This window comes from Dermacentor albipictus, chromosome 1 (assembly GCF_038994185.2).
Source record: "Dermacentor albipictus isolate Rhodes 1998 colony chromosome 1, USDA_Dalb.pri_finalv2, whole genome shotgun sequence".
Lineage (NCBI taxonomy): Eukaryota > Metazoa > Arthropoda > Arachnida > Ixodida > Ixodidae > Dermacentor > Dermacentor albipictus.
Window position 1 is genome coordinate 46830158 of NC_091821.1, and position 26348 is coordinate 46856505.

Consider the following 26348-nt stretch of genomic DNA (forward strand, 5'->3'; position numbering starts at 1 on the left):
CTTTATCCCTCATCCAATCAAATAAGGTGTATGCGAACCTGACTGACTTCATTTTGTTACTGATGTATATTATACAACTCATTGAAGAGTATTCTTTTGGACACTGCGATCGTAGCTTAGTGTGACTTCACCTCAAGGGCAAATAAATAGAAGTTCGCAGGGACTGGCACGTGACGATTTAAAAAAAAAAGTCACCAACGATTACAATACTCTCTAATGTGAAATTTGAGCGCAGCTCTACACGTATTTTCCTTTTGCTATATATTGACTGGGGCGGTGAATCTGTCTCGTGCGCCATGTTGCAAACGAAGCGAAGCCTCGCTTCCCTAATCTGCCTCCCTAATCTGGAGATCGCGAGAGGCAGCGCATTGGTGATGCGTGGGCGCGATTCACAGCAGCGGCCGCCGAGAGACCTACCAGACGACGCACGCCACTCTGGCGCAATCTCGTAGTTATCATTGCCGCACTACGCATTTCTTCTCACACTTTCGCCATACCCTCCTCCTCTGCTTTCCGTCTCGCATCTTTTATCTCGTACTTCGCTCCGCGTTCGCTCTTTCATGCTTCGCTGTGCTCGTTCACTCGGTTACGCCGACGCCGACGCTCGCTGCAGGAACGGGCGCCCAAGAGCTGCGATCTAAAAATTTGGTGAGGTACGGATAAGAAACAGCTCCTATAGGGGGGACACGCCAGCTGTAAGTTCTAGCTACCTGGCCTTTACTGTTTGTACTCCGGGCAGTATGACCGCGCAGTTTCTCTTTCATAAACTAACCTGGCCATTTGCGAACTTTACGCATAAAGGAGATGAAGCAGATGGAACAGCGCGATCACATTTGAGCACGTCTGAGCCATGATGTGATGCGGGCGACAATGGTCTGTATCCCGCGTGTCTCAATGGATCCAACCGACGTCGGGCGCATTTCGCAGCTTTGCACAGAGCGCACTAAAATTAATGTGAGGTGACCGCGACAGTGTCATATAGGTCCAAATAACAACTCATCGTAAAGTTAATTCGTTGTGTGGTGTCCCAGTATAACATGCGGTCAAACTGAGAGGAAGTACTGCCCCTGTGGACTGCACAATGAAACCTACCTGGAACCAGACAGTCAGCTGCAATGCCTGCCAAACATGTACTGGGTGTTCATTTTCTCTTTGACGGAGGACCTTTTTCACGGCGTGCAGTGCAGCGGCGAGACGGAGAAGCAGGAAGGGAACGACGTTACAACAGATTTTCTTGCAAGGCTGACGTCACCATGTTGCCTCCTAGACAGTTCTGTTGTTTCTTCAAGCTCCCCTTTCCGCAAAGCCACCGCTCTACTCAACTTCCTCTCTGATATGTGTACCTGTAATTTTCCGCAACGGGTATAATGATCACCCCTGCACGACTATCAAACATGTCGGGTAAATGGAATTGTTTCCGAGAACAGCGGGTATGATGTCAACCGTCAACGCCCACTAGACGTAAGAACAATTTGACTAACAAATTATCAAGTACAAGCAGGCGGAAGCCCTCGGGCAGCTGCAAGCAGCCAGCGGGATGGCATGAGGTGGCAACGCTGCGAGATGACATCTGCGTAGTTGCCGGCACGCGTGCACACGTTGCACGCAGCCTTCGTGACGTTCTTCTTGCTCACGGGGAAGGAAAGGTTGCAACTCGCACATAAGCCCATCGCGACACTGCTGGCCGGCTTGCGGGTGAGGGGTGGGGTATGACAGGAAAGTTGCTTACCGAAGACGTCGAGGCGTTTGACCTGTCCTACAGCCAGCTCGGTCGATTCCATCACTGGAATCCAGCCGTTAGGGAAGGGCGGGGGCGTCGGCCTCGTATAACGCCGTCTCCGAAGCCGTTCGTCAACTTCCTGCAAAAGATAACGAGGCGCGGTCACAAAGCGCCGGCCGCGAAGAATAGGAAGACGCGCACGCCGCGAAAACCTGACACAGGCCCCAAGCGCGGAGTGGCACAAGACCTCGCCATGGTTGCAGGTCGAGTAAAGCGCCTATATTGGCCATTGTAGCGCAAGCTTCCCGAAAAGTGTGTTCCGGAAGAGGATAACATTTCGCTTTTCTCTCTCTGCCTCCGTATTATCCTTCTCTCTAGGAAGGGATGTTAACGAGTAGAAGTGAGAAAGTAATGGAAAAGGGGGGTGCGGGGATTGTACAAAGAAAGCTCTTATGACAGTTTGTTTGGTGCACCCGATTCGGCTTCTCCCTTTATGGGGAAATGAAGGAGGGGGCGTCGCGGTGCAATAATCTGCCACGCTTAAGTTCATCCTCAAAAATGAGTGCACCCGGAGGTAATGCTGAGGTGCATGTTTGCCCTAATTACTTTGGAAGGACGATTGAGAACTATGCACGAGACTGCAGCTTCCAGAAGACGGGAAGCCTCGTGACACCAAGTCACCTTATAATTGCACTTCGTGCCGCGATTACTGAGAACGGAGGAATGTCACTGAGGTTTGACTGGTATACCGATTGGTACCGAGTATCGGTAGTTAGCAAAGGGACGCACTAGTTAACTGTATTTGTGCGTCGTGGGAGAGAAGTGATTTTACCTCAAAAGTCTTGGTCATAACGTCGTTACTTACTACGGAATCTGCTGATCCACATTTTCATATTATTCTTCTGTTACTAGTGAATGGAATTAATGGCTATAACCATTGCCCAGATCCACGTAGCAGAAAAGGAGAACAAGAAACGAAAATAAAGAGAGCTCATAACGTTCGAAGAGGAAAGAAAGAAAATGAATTTAGTGCCTCTAGGGGGAAAAAAAAGTTTTTATCCGCGTCTTGGGCTCCCGTTTGTTGTCGTTTCTAATTACGGTTGTATAAGACGTCATTCAAAGATTTGAATATTGTCGCTTGGTAAGTGACCGGACGTCTCAATGTAAACGGAACATGTCGAACTTTTGCGAGTGTCACTTAGCTCAACAAGTTAGCGCTCCCGAGATTGGAAGGCCGCCGAGCTGGAGTTACCGTTGACAAGGCTTCGTATCTGCAGTTCCAGTCTCCCGGAACGTAGCTATAGGAATACTGAACGCTAAGGTAAAACAGGTCATGACAAAGCGCAAATAAATAACGGACAGGAGATGTGCGTAATAAATATCCAAAGATCTCCAGAAGCTCCAGCAATAACTGACGCCACCTTCAGCTCAGGAGAGGCGCCCTCTCGCGTGTGACGTGACGGCCAGGACGCCGCTCGCTTCGGCTCGCTCGTGTGCCACGCGCGCTCGTTCCCTTCGTGCATGCTTGGGGTAATTATTGGTGGCTTGAGCCGTACTTATTGAAGGATTTGAAATTGAAATTTGAAAACGTGGGAAATCGCTGTTAGACATTTCTTCAGGTGGGCTACTTGGGGACTCCAGCTGAGGTCTCGATCAATGAACGCCCATAAGAATCTGTGCGTCCTGGTGTAACGGATGTTTTGCCCATTGATAAATATGGCGTAGGATATCATTAGCTTCCGAGTAAACGTGATCAGCACGCACTTCTCCGGTGAAATCTGGAGGCCTTGTGCGCTAAGATACGCCGATATTGAAGTCGCGGCTTGACCCGCCGTGGTTGCTCAGTGGCTATGGTGTTAGGCTGCTGAGCACGAGGCCGCGGGACCGAAACCCGGCCACGGCCGCCGCATTTCGATGGGGCGAAATGCGAAAACACCCGTGTACTTAGATTTAGGTGCACGTTAAAGAACCCGAGGTGGCCGAAATTTCCGGAATCCTCCACTACGGTGTGCCTCATGATCATAAAGCTGTTTTGGCACGTAAAATCCCATAATTTAATTTTTGTTGAAGTCGCGGCTTTTTGAAGCCTCGCGCGCACCTGAAGACGTGTTACACCTGACGTCCACACGCACATGTCATCGGCGCACACTGACATTTGGAAAGCACCTGGTATGTATTCCACGATACCGACAAGAACAAGGTTGAATAGTGTGGAGTTCAAGACGCCACCTTGGGGAACACCATGGTGTATGTAGTGTTCATAGGTCGGACCATTATCGATCTGCACAAAAAGGACTTCATGCGTAAGTAGCTGCGGGTCCACCAGTACACTCGGCCACCAAGGCCAACCGATTCAAGAGCATCAAGTATGGCGTCATGAGCTACATCGTCATAAGTTCCTTTTATGCCCAGAAACATAGCAACAGATAACCGTTTACATCTCTTTTGATGTTGAACGTAAGTGACCAGATTGATGAAATTATCAATGGAGCAGCGGAGACATCGAAAACTGGCCATAGCGTTTGGATAAACTTTGTAACGTTCCAGGTACCACTCCAACCTGGCAAGTATCATGCGTTCCATCACTTTCCCTACGCAACTAGCCAGCACGATTGGGCGCTATGACGTGAGCGCTAGTGGTGACTTGCCAGGTTTGAGCAGTGGCACCAAACGGCATGTCTTCCATTCTTGAGAAACGTTTGTGTCCCGCCAGGATTCGTTGAATGTATCCAGCAACGCATTTCGTTCTCGAACAACCAGGCGGCACAAGATGCGGTAGGATATGCCGTCTGGTCCAGGCGACGACGACCGATTACACAAAGCAAGAGCCTCATTGAGCTCCTCGGTGGTGAAAGGTAGGTCCATGCGTAAATCCCGTGAATGCTGCATGATGCTATCCGTACCAAGGGAACCTGTGTGCGTTGATTGACCTGCAATCTTCCGTTATCTCGACGTCCTCTCGATGTTGTAGAAGCGCCAGGGCTTTCAATGGCACGCGCTGTTCGGGAAGTACACGTAGGCCTCGCAGGGCTCTCCATATATGGGAAAGATATTTTTGGGGGTCTGGGGATTCACAAAATTTTGCCCACCGCTGAGACTCCAGTTGGTCCATTCGGCTCTGGATCTTTATTTGCGCGCATCTGGCTATTCTTAGATCAAGGATGGACTTAGTGCGTCGGTACCTACGCTCCGCACGCCGACGAATCGCACGGAGTCACTGCAACTCTACGTCGGATTCTGAAAACATTCGAGAGCATGTCAGCATGCATATCTCATTCTGTGTTTCTTCCTCGATGGCTTACTGAAGGCCAGAAGAGAGACCTTTGCGACAAGCTTCTTCCATGCTGGTTTCGAATGTATACTGGTCAAATCACCGGATTGTGTTTGGCGAATGACAGCTGGCCAAACCTTTGATCATAAGGTAACTGGGGATATGATCATTCCCATGTGTCTCAATGTCTAAGAATGACTTCACATGAGTAGGAAAGCGACATGACGCAAACTCCAAGTCTAAGCAACTGCTGTACTGCAGAAAGAAGGAAACGTATGGAGATATCGATGACTGTGTTGAACCATTTTGCAAAAAATGAGTCAGACTTTCTGGACAACCTGGTGATGGAACATGTATCTACAAATATTATCTCGGGACAAAGGAACACTTCAAGGATTGGAGGTGTAGTTGTTCACTCAGGCAAAAGAAATTTCTTGTGCAAAGGTCGGTGCAGAAGAAAATGGTGGCAGTTTTTTCTTTTTTTTTGAAGAATAGGAAGGGAATTCGGCTGGTCGACTACCTCCAACAGGGTGCAACAATCAATGCAGAATATTACTGTGCTTTATTGGTGAGGCTGAGGTAAAACATACAGAAAAAAACGTTGAGGAAAGCTCTCCAAAGGTGTCATCCTCTGTCATGACATTCGATTGTCACACACTGTAGGTGAAACAGTGGCAAAACTGAGTTCCTTAGGCTTTCAAGTTATGCCCTATTCACCATATTTGCCCTACCTGGCTCCTTCTTACTATCATTTTTCCCCAGTCTCAAACACCTCAAGTTTCAAACGTTGTCACGTAAACCTAGGGACAAATATTTGGCTGTGTTCTAGAGGCTTATAGTGCTAGAAAGAAATGAGTGGTTGCGTCAGCAGACGGAATAATTTTATTATCAGGGACGTAAGGAAGCTGCAGCACATATATTGCAAGTCCTTTGACTTGCTGGGGAAATACATAGTATAGTATGGCAGTTACAGGTTCTTAGCGAATTTTTGTTTCTGGGTAAAGTTCAGTACTTAACAAACCTCCTTCCCCCACTCCCCCTCCCTGTAGATATGACAACCACACAGCCCATGCTCACCTGTAAGAGTGACATAGGGCGCACTTATGCGGCAATGAAGACAACGGAAAGACCACAGCGTGATGGCGACGGCATGATGACGGCCTCGCAACTGCCCTTTCTTATCCACTCGTTTATTCCGCGGAGGCCCAGATACTCCTCCGACAATTCACTTTAAAATCGTGCGAAGCTCGCACATTGTGGCAGTTGGTCTAAGCGAAAGCTGTGGGGAGTCGGCAAGAGGAAACGGCGCATCTCTACAACAGGCGCGCAGAGGACCTCGGAGACAGGTGCGCCCCGCAACAGCCAACACAAGTGGCGTAAAAAACGGGATACAACTCCACCACCGAACTCAGTATCTAAACCTTCAGACGCCACAACGCTCTCGTGTAAGAGCACGTGCGTATCAAAGCACTAGTTGGCATTCGGCGGCGGAAGCGCCCTGCAACTCAGTTGCGTGAGAGCACGTGCCCGTTATCAATAATGGCACGTGCACGTGCCATTATCCCTCAAGAGAAAAGTGTATAATAGCTGTGTCTTACCAGTACTCACCTACGGGGCAGAAACCTGGAGGCTTACGAAAAGGGTTCTACTCAAATTGAGGACGACGCAACGAGAATGACGCAAAGAAGAATGATAGGTGTAACGTTAAGGGATAAGAAAAGAGCAGTTTGGGTGAGGGAACAAACGCGAGTTAATGACATCTTAGTTGAAATCAAGAAAAAGAAATGGGCATGGGCAGGACATGTAATGAGGAGGGAAGGTAACCGATGGTCATTAAGGGTCACGGACTGGATTCCAAGGGAAGGGAAGCGTAGCAGGGGACGGCAGAAAGTTAGGTGGGCGGATGAGATTAAGAAATTTGCAGGGACGGCATGGCCACAATCAGTACATGACCGGGGTTGTTGGAGAAATATGGGAGAAGCCTTTGCCCTGCAGTGGGCGTAACCAGGCATATGATGATGATGACGTGCCCGTTCAAAGTGCCCCTCCTCAGAAAAAAAAAAAATCTGAGGGCGCCCAGACTGATTCATCAGGACCTAAATAAAGTTCGTCATACCATACCGTACCATACCATACCTAAACACTTCTTACGGGTTGTGAATGCGAAAGCATTCATGTGCAATTGAACGCCACTGAGCAGTCCTTCGAGTAACGAACTCCTCGCGGGCAAGCGAGCGCATTGAGACACTTGGCCAACGCCTCGTATATAGCACAAGGTCGGTGCACTTCAATCCGTGACGTCATGCTACCTTGCCCGGCTGCCACAGAATCTAATGTGGTCGCTCCCGAGTAAGCCGTAGTGATTTTGACGTCACCGCGTTCTTCACACCGGGCTTGGCAATGGAAATGTCGGTCCAAGTAGCATCATTTCACAAACCAGAGTGCGCAGGCCTGCTATCTAGGAGGCGCTGTTTTAGCCCAGTGGGTAAGACACGCGGCTTCTGCGAGTAGGGTCGTAGGCTCGAAACTCGCTACTGCGACGTTTTTCCTTTCGAATTTATTCTGTTCTTTCATACATTAACTTTTTCATAGCGATTACCGAGGCGAAGTTAGAACGCCGGCGAGAGCATGCATGGTCAAGGAACGTGCGGATAGCACAAGCTTCCGAGAGCAAGAAAGAGGGCGAGGTGGCGTCGCGGCGATGCCCTCTCCCCTCACGCAACACGTGTCGCGCCGAACGCAGCAGCAGGCGTTCCTCTTGCCCGATCTGCTCCGTCCAGGCGCTCACGTAACGTCGCGTCGCAACCAATGGGAATTTATGTTCCGTCTTACTGCTATACAGACGCCGGCGTTTTCGCTCAGTCTACCATCAAAATCTATTCGCCTTAAGACATTCCACCCTGCATACTCGTAACATTATAACAGAGCGCTGTGGCGTGCGCCGATACCCTGACGACAACGCATAAGAAGGTGACTGGTGGAGCCACACACGGAACACTCAGGAAGAAACCTGCTGGTGCTTATAACCGTACATTGCTCGCCTTTGTAGCGGACAGAACAAACAGCCATGTTAGCACATTTGTTCAGTATACGGTGAAGCCTTACTTGTGCCGCTCAGCAACGCACACCGTTTGAGCATGTTCGATAGTGCAGCTCCTGAGCGGAGTTTGGCTATTTCAATGAGGCCTATTGAAATAACCAAACTGAACCAAAGGTTCTCGAATAGAAACTTTTATCTATGAATGAAATTATAATTGGTAACTGATTTTCGTGGAGAGACTCAATTATTTAATTGCGGTGCCCATACAGTTACGCAGCGTCGACCGGACGCTCACTGAGAGAGGGCGCTAGCTGTCTCGTGCGCCTTATGTCCCTCCCACATTTCTGTAGTTGAGTGAAGTGTGTGTTTGTGTGTGTGAGCACACACCCATGCTAATATCTCAGCGTAGTAGCTCCAGTTCTTCCTGAAGAATGCCGCACTCGGCACGTTCCGTATACGGATATAGCACATGTCGATATCCCGCCGGATCGTCACCGTGTTCGAAAAACTGAAGCACAACGCATACAAATGAAGCATACGGTCCAATAGGAGCCATGTGCGTGCGGCGAACAGAAATTCTTTGGCGAGTCAGAATCCCGATGATATTTTGCCCCTACCACTCGTTGGCATTCAGGAAAGCGAATCGTTCAACCTTGAATGCGTTGTAACAGCGAGTTGTGTATTCGTTCGTTTTGGTGCTGTTCCATGCCAACTGTCCCAACCGTGGCGCTCGAGCAAAATACATTTCTCTTAAAAGATTACAAAAAATTACAAATACGTAAGCATTGCTTACATAGTATTTTCCCACAATATTTTGAGCGGAAAAAATGGTTTGTGGCCGTGAGGCCTGTTTGAATTTCACTAAACGGCGGGAAACCAAGTGCGAAACAAAAGTTTTCCGAAAAGGGATCGTTTCGCGCATTATTACGAACTCTGCATTTCTGCGTTGTCTGAACATTTTTCTTTTGTTACAAAAGATTTTCCCGAAATATTTATATGTTCTTTAACCCTTAACAGGGCCAAAATTAGCAAATTAGAGTGTTTTGGGAGAATTGTTTACAAAGAACGGTCACTAAAATAAACCTGGAATTATTTTTATAGAACTGTCCCTAACATGTACTATATCTTAAAATTTTATTTTCGCCGATGTGCTGCGCACTGGTTCTAACGTAAAAAAACCAAACTTCGGCAAAAACGCTGTTTTGGCCTATGTTTAGACGTTGGTAACACACTAAGGTGGTCCACGGAAAGATACGCACAAAGGCTGATATAACGGAGAAGCATAACAACTTCTTGCGTTATCAGCGAGAAAAATGTTTTCTTTTCATATTTTTTAATTTTTTTTTAGTCCCACCACTGCAATATTTTGGTTCAGGCTTCGACTTCACCTCATGGCATGTTGACGGGACACACAAACCAACATAATTTTCTGCGCACTAATCGGGCGGCATCCTGCAGCATATGACTTTCGGGTCTTTTTTTTTTCCGCATTGTATTCTTTCTTAGTGAACGGGGTGATCGTTTCTGCGTTTTACGTAAGTTTTGAAAATCGCCTGTGGCAGATAGCATATTTCTTGTTCTTGAGTTTGATTATTTGAAGAGGCCTAGAATATTAGCACGAGAACTTGAAGAACACATTCAGCTAATCAACAAAAAATCACTAATTAACTTTATAATAAGTTGCTTTACAGCACCTATTGCAGTTTGCAAATCGTAGCCGGTGAGCCAGCAAGACGTATCCGCTTGAACGGAATTTCCAGGATGACAGCGATTTCGAGACATTATTTACCAAAATTTGACGAAATACGTGGACTTTGCAGTTACTTTTGTGCTTCAATGCATAGCAGAGCGTTTTGCTAAATAAGTAAGTGTAACAACAATGAATTTTTGCGGCGAGTTTGATGACGTATATCTCGAAACCAGTGCCGTTCTGGAAATTCATTCCAAAAGTATACGCCTTGTAAACTCACCGGCTACAATTCTTAAATTGCAATATGTTCGGTAAAGCAACTAATTAAGAAGCTACTTAGTGACATTTAATAATTAGTTGAACATGTGCTTTGATTTCTCCTGTAAGTAATGTCTGCCTCTCTGACTAATCCCGATCAAGGTCTACAATTCTGTTATCTGCAGCAGCCTATTTAAAAAAATAGCTTTTTTTTTAAAGAAATGAGTATTGGTCGAGTGCCAACGATTGGGACAGTTGGCGTGGAATGACCCTTTGTTGTATTGCATACGCTTCACGACTGTGGCGGTGTATAGAAAAATGCAAAACTTTCAGAGATATGCATCGATTCCGGCGAGAGTTGTAAGTTTTCCTGAGGGATTTAATTCAAACCATAGTGAAAAAGCTCGGCATAGAGAACGACTGACTAAGAGAAGGAGAAACGCAGGGAGGTAAATATCGGAAAATTCAATTCCTTTCCTATACACGAGGGCAAGGAGATAGAAAGATGAGAAAGGAATCGAGCATCGATGCACAAGGCTACCAAGTTCTTTGAACATATATCTAATTAAGAAAGACGATATGTTGTTGATCATTTATTCGCGTCGAAGATTATCCCGCTTCCGAAAAGCAAACCAGCCCAGCATGTGTCCCCGGGCTATAGAAGCCGGCGTAGCTCCGAATCACAGTGAAATCGAGATTTAGCGCTGTGCGCGGGATAACTTTCCGTGTAACATAACTAAGCCTGCCTAGTTTCTTAAAAGGTCGCGCACAGATAACACCACTATAATTTATCATTGCTTGGTTTTTGCATTAAAGTATGTTTATATCTGCAAGAATAATCTGAGTCTGCGATAGCCCAACGCCTTACACATCAATGGAATTTGCTAATTGCTCAGGGTTGTGACAAGTAGCTTTCTTCATTTATGAACCACACATCCGTTTAGAGTTAGTCGTCATGTGCGCTACTTCAGAAGCTCGCGAGACTACTCGAAGAGTAGGCGCCACCCGACATTACTTTTTTTTGCCCGTGACAGGTACGACATGTCACTCCGACCGAGCGTTCACATCAGAAAAGAACAAGGGTTTATTATACAATATTTTTTTATCTTTTTAGTTTAACTGCGTGAGATGGCGAAATCGTGCTTGTTGTTAGTAGCGGGGCCAGAAAGGTCAGGGGCGGAATTCACTAAGCTGCGCTGTTCGTACGCAATTGGTTAACCAAAAAAAGCGCTCCCGCTAAGATAAAGATGCAACCGAAGTGGCAGCGCATTTCACTTACGGCGTCATACGAGAGCGAGGAGGAAGAAAAGCTCTGTTTAAACAAGCAGGACGGAAATAAGCTCGGTCAACTGATAGCATGATCGCACATCACGCGTCTGTAGTTGAGGCTACGTCCTGATGACAAATCACTGCACACCGCTTTACGACATCTTCTTTTTCCGGGCGTGTGCTACAGCGCCGCCAAGCGTAACCGCTTTCGCCCGTTCACCACACCGCCGCCAAATAAATGGCAGTGGAAGTATCACGCATTGGTCTCGGACTTCTGCGAAAGCCCGAACTGATGGACATAGGCTAAAATATTTGGAGCAGAAAGAGACGCTCAGCAATTGCCGGCCAGGCCTGTCAGACTAAACACGGCTGTGACACCACCACCACCACCTTATTACAAAGTGACTAAACGTCTTTATTTCCATACTAACTAAGTAAAGCAAAACTAAAACTGCGTAATAAATAGTTCGTAAGACTTCAAGGCAAGTCCAGCAGCACTCACACGTCCATTGGGATGGTGTGTGTTCGCGATGCATACGCTTGCAGGTGCAGTTCTAATGCCGCGCGTAGGCTCAATATCAGCTCCCTCGGCAGCCAGTGCCGTCTAAGGTGCTGGTCGACGATGTCGTTGAGCGCCAGCCGACGACATCCCCATCGAGGGCGCGGAGAGCTATGACAACAACCACGAAAGACAAATGCCGAAAGAAGCCGTGGCTACCGACACTGCCAAATTTATCACAGAAAACTTCGCTACGTAACATTCCTATACTTACAAGTTTCTCTGTCTACCACACTTTGACATCGTATCAGCGTTCATCGTTTCTTCCGGGCTTCTCCTCAGCTGATAAAACACGATGACGCCTCGCATCAAGTCAAGAGTTCGCTTTATCATGCTGATTATCCTTGAATTCAATGAAGTGCTACTTGGAAAATGACAGACACCGTGCAGGCCTTGATGCTACCAACTAATGATTTATTACCGAGCTCCAAAATTGAAGTGTACGTGTCTTTGTCCATTTCGCCTCTGTCATAATGCGGCGCCTGAACAACAATGGTCAGCCGACAACTGTACCATTAATTTACCAGCTTCATGAGAACGCACGTTCTAGTGCACTCCGGAATACTGTGCAGCATCACATGCAAAGTACATAACAGTTCCATATTCCCGCTGCTTTCGAATAAAATCGATTCTGGTCATCGATCTTGTTACACTGACGCACTTTGTTCGGAACCGTCACTGCACATATACGAGGTGATCATTTTTAAGTTTTCCGGAATTTTTTAAATATCGTATGGCAGATAGCATAATTCTTGTCATTGAGCTGATTTATTCGAAAAGGCAAACATTACTAGCACGAGAAATCGAAACACATATTCACCTAATTATTCACACACAATTCACAATTATTCACAAATTTACTTCTTCACGGCTTGCGGCGAATATGGCAATTTGCCAATTGTAGCCGGTGAGCATGCAAAGCGAAATGAATTGAATTCTGGGGTTTTACGTGCCAAAACAATGATTTGATTATGAGGCACGCCGTAGTGAGGGACTCCAGGTTAATTGTGCACCCAATGCACGGGACATGGCCGTTCTTGCCTTTCGCTCCCATCGAAATGCGGCCGCCGTTGCAGGAACGGGATCCCGCGGCCTCGTGCTTAGCAGCGCAACACCATAGCTGGTCAAACGCAAGAACGCCCGTGCACCGAGCGTTGGGTGCAATTTAAAGAACCCCAGGTGGTCAAAATTAACCCGGAGTCCCTCACTACGGCGCGCCTCATAATCGAATCGTGGTTTTGGCACGTAATATCCCATATTTTCAACACCACAGCCACTAAGGCACCATGGTGGGAGAGTTTGCAAGACGTATCCACTTAGAATTAATAGTCCCCAGAGTGGCTTTATGGAGGCTGCGGTGGAAGTACCCCGTTGGCTCTGTACTTTTGCTAGCTTTGTTCACGCGTATAGGCCGAGATTCATGGATGGATGGATGGAGTAACTTTATAGAAAGGTCCTGCGAGCTACGGGGCGCAAGGTCCCATAGAGCGGGCTACTCCCACGTTGGGACCGGGAGTTGTAACTCCCTGGCCGCATCGTGGGCTCGCTGGACGGCCCAGAGCTGCTCCGCCAGGTCCGTGCTGCGTAATGCGTCTTGTAGCCTGGCGGAGTCTTGATCCTTGTTTGCGTGGGTCCGACCACACGGCCAGAGCAAGTGATGTACGCCTAGTGTGCTATGGCAATTTTCGCAATGTGATGTTTGTATAGGTCAGGCATGTAGTGATGTAGTCTGTTCTGCGTGGGGTACGTGTTTGTTTGAAGCATTCTGAACGTCAGGGCTTGAGGCCTGGTGAGCTTATTGTGAGGTGTGCTGTATATTCTGCGGTCTAGATAAAAGTGCTTTATGATCTCGTTATATGTGGAGGGAGGGTCCCGATTCTCGCTGGGATGGTCACGACTAGAATAGGTGGCGTCGCGGAAGGTTAGGTCTCGCGCGCTCCTGTGAGCCATCTCATTGAGATTGCAAGGGGCGTCCTCGATCTCTCCGAGGTGTGCCGGGAACCAGCAGATGGTGTGATGCTGCAGCGGTGCGGATCGATTGATTATTTGTAGGGCTTGTCTTGCAACTGTTCCTTTCTGAAAGGCTTTGACGGCTGAGCGTGAATCGCTGTAGACGTGGGTGGTGGTCGGGTCTGTGAGCGCGAGTGCGATGGCAACCTGTTCTGCTATCTCGGACTTGTGGGTCTTGACTGTGAGAGCGTTTCTCACTCGACCTTGCTTGTTGATCGCGGTGGCAACGAAGGCCTTCCTGGTTGGGTACTGTGCCGCGTCAACGAAACAGGCTAGGATTTTCTTGTCACGTATTTCGCGCAGGATGAACGATCCGCGTGCCAGCCTTCTGGGTTGATGGTGCGTGGGGTTCATGTTCCGCGGCAGTGGGCGAACCGTGTAGGAGTTGCGTGTGTCCGTCGGAACGCTTTGATAAAGAGTCTCGATTACTGTGGTGTCATGGCCTAGTTTGGCTAGGATTTCTCTACCCTGTTTGGTTCCAGAGAGTCTTGTCCATTGAGCCCGTTCTTGAGCTTCGGCGATTTCTTCAAGTGTGTTGTGTACCCCCAGTTGCAGCAGGAGGTCTGTCTCGGTGTTCTTGGGGATTCCCAGCGCTTGTTTAACTAGCTTCCTCAGTTGTACGTTGAGTTTGTCCTTCTCCGCTACCTTCCATCTGTGCATGGCCGCCTCGTAGGTGAAGTGGCATAGCGCAAAGGCGTGTGTTAGCTTGAGGAGATTTTCTTCCTTAAGGCCGTGTTGTCTGTTGGCTACGCGTCGTATGAGATTCAAGGCATTATTCGACTTTGTCACGATCTTCTCCACTGTAGCTGCGTTAGAGCCGTTGCTCTCAATGAACATCCCAAGGACTCTGATTTTGCTGACGTGTGGAATGGTTCCTCCGTCTTTTGTTCTTAGAGTAACGACGTGTGTGTCTCTGATTTCGTTCTTTGGTTTGGGACCGCTCCTCGATGGTTTGTAGACGAGGAGCTCTGACTTCGCAGGCGAACATCGCAGGCCAGTGGGAGCGAGGTATTCCTCGATCACGTCGATCGCTTCCTGCAGAGCGCTTTCAATTGATCCCAGGCTACCTCCGGGACCCAGAGCGTTACGTCATCGGCGTATATCGTGTATTTGACGTTCTCGATTTGATCCAATTTCTTGCCTAGGCCGGCTAGCGCAAGGTTAAAAAGCGTCGGAGAGATGACAGAACCTTGCGGGGTGCCCCTGCCTCCGAGTTTGTATTTCTGGGACTTGATTTCCCCTAGACGGAGGGTGGCCGTTCTGTCACTCAGGAATGATTTTGTATAACCGTAGAGTCTCGTCCCGAGGTCGAGGTTGGAGATCGTGTCCAGTATGTAGTCATGTGATAAATTATCGAATGCCTTTTCGAGGTCTAGCCCTAGGATTACTCTCGCGTCTCTCGTGTCTGCGTCAATGATCTGATGCTTGAGGAGCTTCATGGCGTCTTGGGTGGATAGCCCGGGTCTAAAGCCGATCATTGCTGCGGGGTAGACATCTTTATCTTCGAGATGTTTCGAGAGCCTGTTTAGGACCGCGTGCTCGGCTACCTTGCCGACGCAAGACGTCAGCGAGATAGGTCTGAGGTTATTGATGTTGGGCGCCTTGCCAGGCTTTGGGATGAGCACGATAAGGGCCGTTTTCCAGTCTTCTGGTAGTGCTCCATTCCTCCAGATGTTGTTGATTTCCTCTGTGAGGGTTTCGATTGAGGTTTCGTCGAGGTTTCTTAGTGCCTTGTTTGTTACGCCATCCGGCCCCGGCGCTGACTTGCTGTTTAGGTTCTGAAGGGCCGTGCGTATCTCTTCGGTTGAGAAGTCCCGATCAAGCTCTGGGTTGGCTTTGCCGCGATATGCATCGGCGGTCGTGCCTCTAATATTTTTGGCCAGCGGGAGGTACTTGTCGGCGAGACGGTCAATGAGCTCATTTTCCGTAGTAATTTTGAGTTCCTCGTGCATGATCTTGTTCAGCGTACGACCCTGGTCCGCTTTGGTTTTGGTTCTATCTAAAAGATGTTTGAGCAGGTGCCACGTCGTCCCGCTGTTGATGCGGCCGTCCGCGGCGTCGCACACCTCGTTCCATTGCTGGTTAGATAGTTGCGTGCAATATTCTGCAATCAGCCGGTTGAGGGAAGAAATTCTTTTCCTGAGCCGTCGATTGTGTCTTTGTTCTTTCCATCTCCTGGTGAGCGATTGTTTGGCTTCGAGCATGTGGGCCAGTCGGCTGTCCATCCTATGAACGGGAAGATCTGTCTCTATTTCTTTCGTGGCCGCCTTAATGTCGGCCTTTAGTTGCGACGTCCATTGTTCCATTGATTCTTTGCCTGTTCGACGTTCGTGTCTGAACTCGCGGAACTTGTCCCAGTCGACGTACGTCATTTTCCTGGGTCCTCTGGATGGGGTGTCAATTGTTGTCTCAACAATGTGATGATCGCTGCCGAGATCCTCGAACAGGTTGTTCCACTGATAGTTTGGAACGTTGCGGACGAAAGTGAGATCTGGCGTTGTGTCGCGGTTGACCGAGTTACCCGTTCTTGTGGGGTGCTCGGCGTTCGTGATGAGCGTTAGGTCAAGTTCATCGGCGTCGTTTAGCAAGTCCTTGCCTTTGGCTCTGCTGGCGACGTATCCCCAGGCCGTGTTAGGGGCGTTGAAGTCCCCGGCCACGATCACGGGGTTGTCGCCGGCACGGTTGCGGGCGAGCTGGAGTATTTGCTTAAATTTTTGTGCTCTGTGCTTGGGGCTGCTGTAAACGTTTAGGATGAATATGCTCTTGGCGTTCTTGGCTCTAGGGAAGACTTCCGTGAGAATGAATTCGCAATTGCTGCGGTCGTGATTAACGTTGTGTGTCGTGTGGGCTAGCTTGTTGCTGACCAACGTGGCGATACCTCTACATTTGTGTTGCGGTGTCGTTGCGGTCACGTCATAGCCGGGTAGCGAAGGTGTAGCGGTATTTGTCTCTTGTAGGAGAATGACTTGGGGTTTGTCTTTTTTGGCTCGAATGTATTGTTGCAGGGGGGCCTTTTTACGGACGTAGCCCCTACAATTCCATTGCCAAAGGCGAAACGTTTCAGTTTGCACAGCCATCTTTGTTGTTGGCGTTGGGTGGCCTTTGTGAGGCCACGTTGTTGCTATGTCTATCGAGCGACAACGCCCGAGGTAGCTTGGTGATAGCAGGCTGTGACGTCACAGGCGGGTGGTCTGCCATTTCTAGCACGTTGAGCCTTGCACCATGGATGTTGATCGTCTCCATCATGTGGTTGATCTGTAGCGTTATCTTGTCGTAACCTTCCTTGAGGGTCCCTACTCTCGTCGCAAGTTTGTCTTGCCCTTCCTTTAGTGACGCGACGGCAGTTGCAAGCCCGCTGAGCAGTTCCTTGATTTCCCTAATGTCGCTGTCCGTGCCCGATGGATGTGTGTTTGTCACGGCTTTTCTCTTATGCGGATTGCGCGTGGATTCCGCGACCGGTACTTCCACTACCATGGGTTCTGATGTGACTTCGGTTTGATTAGAGTCGGGGGGTGGTGGCGTTTTGAGTTGTCTGATTTCCTCGACAAGCTGTGTGATGGTTTGCCTTAACTCTTTGTTTTCGTGTTCTAGTCTTTTAATCGTATTTGCTATTTCTACTTGCTCTGGCCGTGCCATCGGACTCACCTGGCTGGCGGCCTGCTGTTGGTGCTGCTGTTCTTGTAGCTCCTGTTGTTGGTGCTGCTGAACTCGTTGGGCCCACGTCAACCGGTCATCACCGCCGACTCGTGGGCTGGGGGCGAATCGTATCCTTGACGAGGATCTCTGGCTCGAGTTCCTGGAGCGTCCTCGCGATCGTGACGACAGGCGACCGCGGTTCCTCGATCTCGAGCGGCCCCGCTCGCCGGACAAGCGAGCATCTGCGATGGCGGCCACGTTGTGGTTGATGGCGTTACACTCGGCGTCCTTGAGCGGCGGGAAGTCGTGCTGACTCAGGGCGATTGGCCCTGATCTCGTGGTGCTGTTGCTTGCGTTTGCTGCAATTTTTCTTTCAACTCGTCTTCTTCGGACGACGTAGGGGAGTTGGAAGCGGTTCTTGCATTCCTTGCTTGCCGTGACATGATTTCCCTCGCAGAGCGCACATTTGATCGAGGTGCACACATGATCTGCGTTAGGGTTAGCTAGTCCACAGCCTTTGCAAATTGCGTCGTCAGGCGAGGGGCATACGTCGGCACGATGGCCGAGTCTGCCGCACACATGGCACATGGCGATCTGCTTGCGGTAAAGGGAACACTTGATCAGGGCGTTGTCGTATCTGACATAGTTCGGGACTCGAAAGCCGTCGAAGGCGATGATGACCGTGCCAGTTTCCTTGATTCTCTTTGCCGCCAGAGCGAGCGGGTTGCGTGGGTTGACGATCTTGCGGTTTATGGAGTCCTGCGTCTCATCGAGCGGAACCCCTCTTATAACGCCTTTGCATGTTTCGTGCGGCGCCGTCCTATATGCAGTGGTTTCAAACGTTTGCTCTCCTATGGAAATGCTACGGATCCTGAGGTATTTTGCTGCGTTCGCTTCGGACGGTGTGCTGACCACCATGATGTTCTGCTTCAAATTGGGGCATATCGTGTCCTCGCTTCGCTCGGTAGATTCGATGAAAGCAGCCATGCAAATTGCTTTGGTGACCGTAAGTTGGCCTACCTTGGCTATGTTGATACCGCCACGTATGCGAATCACGATCTTGATGTCATCTTGGGGCAGCGCGGGCATCCTGCTTGCTTTGATGAAGGCGTTTCTGGCTGATGAGACAGTTCCGTTCGTATTTCCTCCCTTTCGTTGATGGTTAACGAGGTTGGGCTGGCTCAACGCAGTCTTGATTGCTGACGGGCGCGGCGCCACGATAGTCCACCCTGCGTCTGCGGTGAAGTCTTCCGGGCTCATGTCTTGCCCATTGACTTCGTATGCCATCGCTGTAGGGTCGTTGTTGGGTGGAAGGCTCGTTTGTTGTGATCGCTGGAGGCCACCACAGCCGGGGTGGGCGCGGGGACGTCTGGGGTCGGCGGCGGCTTGGTCGGAGTCGAGACGTGGGTTAATGGCGGCGGCAGTACTCGCCGTTAGGCTTAGAGCCCGAAGCGGGGCGGCGAGAGCTGAAATCACTCGTAAAAAAGTCCAGAGGTCACGCACTTGCCGAAATGTGGTCTCCCTAAGTAGAAGAGAACTTCAAGAATCCGATTCCGAGTAGAAAAGGCACAAAACTGGGCAAAAGGCACATTTAAATTGGCGAGAAAGCGGGAGCCGGCGCGAACGCGTCCGCAGCGAGCACATGCTTCTTCTTCCTCCCCCGAGATTCATTGGTCAGGAATATAGGTCGATAGCTCATTATTGAGTAACATCGACCTATATTCGAGTAAATACGGTAATTGCTTGTTTCGCAAGCACTATTCACACAGAAAGCAACTGTTCACCAATGTTACTCCTTTGGTATCACTTGGCAGTGTTTCTGTTACGCAGTGATAGCTCTAGATGGTGAGGGAAACCTTATTCTTCAGCGTTCGAAATGCAATCAGCAGTGCCGCAGTAGTCGGTCTATTTTCTCCCGGAGCCTGTTTACAGTGACGCGAATGGCACAGGAGCACCGACACGCTATTCCGAAACAGCTCCGGCATGCGTTACTTAGCCCGCATGCCTTTTACAAAGGCTGCGCAGGTTGATCGTGGCCGTTTATTGAACACATGGGATAGCGTGGCAATAAGTGCCCCCTTGACGCATGCGTGCACTAACGGCATATTCGACTGGCCACTCTTCCTAGTGAAATGGTTTGTCCATTCGGATACAGATTTCTCCGCACAGCGCATGAGTTACCAGACGTAAGTTCAAGAACTAATACCCTTTTCACAAGGCTCCTGCTGCCCCAGTGTTGCATCCTTATTAGCGCTCCGTCGTTTAGCACTTCTCTCGCCTTGAGCTGTTTTTCTCATGCGCAAGGTCGTCCGCTTGCAGGGGAGGCACCTCATCTGCATTCAAGTATGCTCATACCAGTCTACTAAGGAAGATCACTTTTTTCCCTGGGATTAGGAAGGGGGGTATACTTATAAATACTGGTCCACACGCTCCACAGTTTTCTTTATTTATATATTTTTGTATGTCCTCAGCGCTTTGAACACATTTTCAAATCAGCTGACAGAAAACGAGATAAGGTCAGACGTCTCTGGCAGGTGCAGCAGAGCGCGGGCGCGCTTTGGACGCACCTTTAGCGCATAAAATCGCGCACGTCGCCGTGTCTGTTCTCATTAGGTTATGTTACGTTAGTTATGTTCTCAGTTATGATTGATACGTTAGTTATGTGGGACTGACGCCAGTATTCAAAACCTCGCTCACGGTCGCTCCGTCTTGCGATGCGGACACGGGGGAGCTCATTTAACCCGTGTCCACAACGTGAATAATCTCGGTGGCTTGGTGTCGACGCCCACTGAATTCCACCCCCTTTTCTCAGCTGTAGGAGAATTTCGAGTCGTTCGAAGCGCAAAATCTATCGTCGACGCTCTGCGTCAATTTAGCTTCCGCGTTGTTGCAGAACTCGAATGCTCTCGACATACGCCGGGCGCTCGACACCGGAACACCCATTGTGGCTGTGGATTCTGGGAGTCACGAAAGGCAGGTGTTCCCGTAGATTGTATAACTTCACACCCGATGTGTCTTTCCAAGACTCAGGCACAACCGTGAATTTGAGTAAGCTAAGGTGAGTTCGGATGATTTAGAGGATTGAGCTCGAAGGAGGCCGGGTAAATGTGCGTTGGAGCGAGCGGTGTTGAGCGCGTGAGAGTCAGAGTTCTAGAGCATCGGAGCTCCAGTGAATTTGAGAGAGTGCTTGGGAGTAAGATTGAATTACATAAGATGCCATGTCTTTCTGAATCCGTGAGACAACAGGTGACTCATATGCATGATCTCGAAGCCATCTGACTGCGAACTTACACACGGTGTCGATCAAACCAAGTAAGCCCATGGGTAAGTGCTATTGAATAAAGTTCTGATAACCATTAAACCAATGCGGGCAGTGGTAAGGGACCAGATTAAATGACAAATTATGCGGCGTTTTTTTTTTTACTATCAGCCCTTTAGCAAAGTCCTGCCTCGAATAAATTGTGCGCCTTACTACTGCATAGGGTCCGACTTTATCGGTAGGACATTTCTCCAGATCACGGGCGCACTTAAGCGAGTTCTTTTAGTCTGAATGCTTGCGCGAACACTGAATGCTTGCGGGAACAAAGAACAACATTTCTACTAATGAACAACAAAGAGAAAAAACTGGGCTGTATTGCAGGATGGTTCGGCTGTAGCGCATTGCCGCACAACAAGAAACGCACAATCATTGCCATTCAGTGCGACGACCTTTGTCAGATATGAAACCCAAGTGCAATATAGGAGAACGTACTTGTGAAACACTTTTGGCTCGCCAACGCGCGCCTCGCTTATTCATTCCGCTGGGAAAAACATACGCCAAACTGGTAGTCCCACTTTTACACGTCAGTGACTAAAAAAAAAAAAGTATAACAGTGGCACTTCGCCAAACGTGAACGACATACTAGTACTTAACGATAATTTATCCGTGTCTTAAGGAATGTTGTAACCCGTTGCATCGACAGCGTTCTAACCTGCTATAAACGCATAGCGTGGTCGTAAAACTCTGTCTCTATGATGGTATCGTACGTGATCGGTACAATCGGGCACAGTCTAGTTGTGCGTGAGTGACTGCGTTACAGTGCCATAACTATATATATATATATATATATATATATATATATATATATATCAGTATATAAAGCAATCGGTTCCCCTAACACACGCGACAAAATAAAGGCAGAAGGAGCTATGGAGCAAAAAAGGCTGACCACTGACATGTAAGACAATCACGTATGCTTTAAGAACCTTTCCTAGCTCGTAAACTAAGCAACCTCGAGCTTGCGCGATATCTGGTTTTGCGCGCATACATTTTCTTGGCAGTTGGCATGCCTGCAGCTAACACAATGCCGCATACCAACTCTGTGTGGGGGCAGTGTCTTGCGGAGTGCGGCAGACAGGCGCACTGCACGAGACGCTCGCTTACCAATCAAACACAATCGCTCACCGCTTGTGTGAGCAAGCAGAAAAACAAACAACTAAAACAGAGAATCGTGCCAGTGGGCGCGCTGACGTGTGAGGCCACTAAAATTATGCAGTGGTTGTTCGTGCGGGCATAAATGTCTGTAATGCGTATACAACACATATGGCACACGTATAATGCGTATTGTCTGCATATTACGGCATAGTAGCCGTGGTATAAACCTCGAAGAGGTAGAAGGCGAGAGTGATAGGAACCTTCAAGTGGCAAATTGTGATAGGTTCAAACCAGGCGCTTCGTATTAAGGAACTCGGACGATAACATAACGCATCGCTACCGTTCCAGAAACATATATATATATATATATATATATATATATATATATATATATATATATATATATATATATATATATATATATATATATATATATACTGCGACAGTGGTTGGGCGCAAAAAGTTTGTTTTTCTTGTTCATATGGCAAGGATGAAGCTGAAAATGAGTGGGTCGTCTGAAGATGACGGGAAGCTAACGACGGCCCTTGAGGCTGGGACGCGTGAATACTGTAAAACGAGTTTCCAGCGTTCAGAAAATAAAAGAACAAAAGAAAACGCTCACTGCGTACGTCATCGCCAGCACAACCTCCTCTTCCCGCGCTAGTCTGCACCTACACATCACCAAGTAGGAACTACAGCCACAGTCAACTTGTACTTACGACGGTTGTAGTGCTGCAGCTCTTCCTTAATACAATGGTGAGAGAAGGAAAAGTGGCGTTCTGCTTGACCCCGTGCGCGCCAACTTTGTCAAACTTACCGAGTGGTCCCGCTAACGTTTGTGCAAGTGCTGCTTTTTTTTCGTTTTTTTTTTATCCCGTAGCTTCCATCTCATTTCTGTAACTAGCTTTTGTCGGCACGGGCCAGGGATGACAACATATGCAAGTAAAGCCATGAAGTCATTCCTTTGAGAGGCGACAACATTGCTGAGATTGATTGCAATTGATTCGGTAGCCGCTTCTGTACCATATAATGCAATGCACACTGCACGGCGGAACTGCGAAGGCACCCTTTGCTGGTATTGAGACATACTGGGGGAGTTCCTCCGGCAGGTGAGATAAATAACCTATTAAAATAACAAGGTTTGACGTCCCAAAGAGAATCTGGCTATGAGAAACGTCGAAATCGGTTGGCCCAAACTAATTTTTATCATCAGGAGTTGTCCAACGTAAACTCGGAGCTTGATGAAGAAACTTTCATTAGCAAATTGGGTAAATTAGCAACCATCCATCAGCAGCAGCACCAATTACAACAGAAACGAGCAAAAAAAAAAAGAAGAAAACGCTGGAGAGCTCATGTCCAAGGTTTTCCTTGCTCGTCCCTCTTGCAAGTGGTGCTCTTTGAAAATGGAACAAGCGTTTTTTATTTCCTACCCCACAGGATTCCGGTCCCTGCCGCGGGGAATCGAACCTGAAACATTGCAGATTCAACCGTGAGGCGAGTTTGCAATAATTTTGCTCATTTTGTTGGCTAATGTGGCACAATTTATTGCGTCAGCTACTTTGGCAAGTGGTAAAAAAATAACGCAAACCCCTTGCAGTCATGTCTTCGTTTCGGCCCTCACCCCCAGCCACTACAGCTCACGTGGTGCCAGCCCGTGCTCACGAGGGCACGGATGTTTTCGGTGGCGGCTGGGTGCTGCCGAATCGGGCCTCTCTATTGTATTTCGCACGTCCCGTGACTGCGCCATCGAGACTAAAAAAAAAAAAAAAGTGAGTGGCTGCCGATGCCTGGTGGCTCACAACCATGCGAAGCAACCGCGACGATTACCTCTGCGGGGCTGCGGCGCGGCTTGCGCTTGAAGAGGAGCACGGACACGACGAGTGTCAACAGTGCGCCGACGATCGCCAGTGCCATGTGATAGCCGTTCGAGAAGATCCCGGCATAGGCCCAGGTAGGTAGCACAGAAGGGCGGCAGGCATCCATGCTTCGTGAGACGCGCCTTCCGGCGACTGGTCGACGCTCCGGGCTCCGCAAAACAAAATGTCAGTAGCGGCTGAGAAACACTGCGCCGTCACAGACGTCCTTCGCAAACTGAGCCTTCCTTCTCTCCTCCGTGCGCTTTTCTTTATAGCAACGCGTCCCTCCTCCTCCCCGCCCGCGCGTTCGGCAGCGTATTGAAGCTAGTGGACACCGTGCCGTGTCGTATGAGGGACAGTTTCAACCCCCTTCGGGGTTCCTCTCCGCTCTCATTTTCTCTCTCGCTCAGCAGCGACCCCGCTTTGGGAGACAACAAAAAGACAAACGTAGTGGCCGGGCCAGGCACCCCGCTTTCGCTGCCGGCCCATACGTGAGGAATACGTCACGTACGCCCCAGCGCAGTCAATGAGTTCTCAGTTGTGAGATTATCAGCGATCTGTCGGATACTTTGCAAGAAACTCTGGCTAAAGTGCCTCGAGCGGCCAGTCGCGCGGTTATTTTGCGTGCATTTGGGCGCTTCTTTCACGCTCGGAAAAAACACTTTTATGTGGCACGTATTGAGCAACAGAAAGTTGTATCGGGAGTTTTTCATGTCGCTCTACAATTTTCTCATTTACACTTTTAATCTAATTATTATATTCGTCAGGTTGACTAATTAGTTATTACTAATTATCAAATTATGAGGGATGAAGAAAAATAGTTTTAATATCTCCAAGCGAAGGCAAACAAAAGTAGCATCGTTCTGTTCAGCTACGTGGAATTTGCATATTTTTAAAGTTTGGCTAAAGTTAGCTGGCAGACGCTGTAAATTGTAAATTATGGGGTTTTACGTGCCAAAACCACTTCCTGATTATGAGGCACGCCGTAGTGGAGGACTCCGGAAATTTCGACCACCTGGGGTTCTTTAATGTGCACCTAAATCTAAGTACACGGGTGTTTTCGCATTTCGCCCCCATCGAAATGCGGCCGCCGTGGCTGGGATTCGATCCCGCGACCTCGTGCTCAGCAGCCCAACACCATAGCCACTGAGCAACCACGGCGGGTGGCAGACGCTGTAGATGAAGGTAGAAATGCGAAAAAGTGTACGTTTCTGGCTGGCATGGATTCATTGTGTTTCATTACGAATGGCCCAACAGTGACAGTGGTCGCTGTATTATTCCCTGCCACCTGGAGATGCGAGAAGAAATAATTGAATAACCTGCAGATATATGATGGTCATTAGCCAGGTGTCGACCCGTCAAGAGCTTTCATCCCCGCCGGAGGGACTAGTTTCGAACTTGTCATAAGCGAATGTGTTATTTTCGCCAAGTTGTTCGTTAACACTGTCCGCTCGCTCGTCGTGGATTTTCGGGCGATGGACTTCATGTGTGTTGAAGAGTGATAAACTTACGTACATTCTCGCTTTCATAATTCCCTTTGTATGTTTAAAATTTTAGGTGCTTCGAATTGGTGTGGGGTGCTAGTCAGTAGCGAAAGCAGAATCACTCGAATGGCGCCGAAGGAATCAGACGTGCCTTCTCAGCAGATCTATCTTCTCAGTGCACAAGGAGCAGCGCGTCAAAGCGATAAATTTTTTCACTTGCTTTGCCACAAATTTGTTTCTTAGAGGTACTAGGCTAAACGAGTAGACTATGTTTGTTCATGCTTTTCAGCTCCTTTCTTTTTTCATTTACGCAAAGATAGGTAATGGAATTTATTTTTCTGCTAGTAGTGCAATTTTATACGAAGACGTGAGTACGCAATAGTGGGTTGGAAGAACCCTAGCGTGCTTTGAACGGAGTATGAGCGTACGTACCCGTACGAAAAAAACATAGTTTCAGTCGGTAAGCGAAGGAAATGGGCGAGTTCTGGCATGTGTTTAACGTCCTTTGCTTAAAACAAAGAAATTCTGGGGTTTTACTTGCCATAACCACGGTGTGATTATAAGGTACGCCATATGCATCGTGCACAGGTGTTTTTGCATTTCGCACTCGTCGAAATACGACCGCCGCGGCCGGTTTTTGATTCCGCCAGCCCGTACTTATTAGCGCAACGCCATACTCTAGGTGTCTGTTGCTTTCAGGGCCGTCTATTAGCATCAGAAATCACCGGCAAATCCCCACGGAATTTACGCGAGCTCTTTTCTCATTTAAAGGTGTGTACCTTCAGTGAACGTTTATGGGGTGGGCGTCTGGCGAGGGTCGGCCATGAGTTTCATTCACGTAGTTCATTGACGCGGCTCTCTCTTCTTTGGCCAGATGCTTCCTGAGCGGTACAATATGTTAAAAAAATCCCTGCCAGGAATCTTGTTTTTTAAGCGAACGGGGCTCTCGGGGCATATGGTACATTGGGAATATTTTCTTCTGTGACCAGTGCCAACTATCAGTGTGGATTGATCGCCCGACGTAATTTACCCAATCGAATGTTGGCGTTTGCAGTTTCGTAGTTTCTCGGTGTGAAAAATTTTAAAGTGTCATTGATAGTGTCATTAATGGGAAAAGTAACAAAAGAAGCTATCCAGCTGC

The 26348-nt window shown here is 48.6% G+C and overlaps 1 protein-coding gene across 1 annotated transcript in view; it reads right to left on the minus strand.

Annotated features, from left to right (window-relative positions):
* The window catches only part of LOC135905298 (cholesterol 7-desaturase nvd-like), a 34304-nt gene extending 10476 nt beyond the window's left edge, over positions 1-23828 (minus strand). Inside the window, exons 1-2 of the mRNA XM_065436322.2 lie at positions 23695-23828; positions 1730-1859 (exon numbers count right to left, since the gene is read on the minus strand). Coding sequence (XP_065292394.2) covers positions 1730-1859; positions 23695-23781 — 217 coding nt within the window. The 5' untranslated portion in view covers positions 23782-23828. The remainder of the gene's footprint in view (positions 1-1729; positions 1860-23694) is intronic.
* Between the last annotated feature and the right edge of the window lie 2520 nt (positions 23829-26348).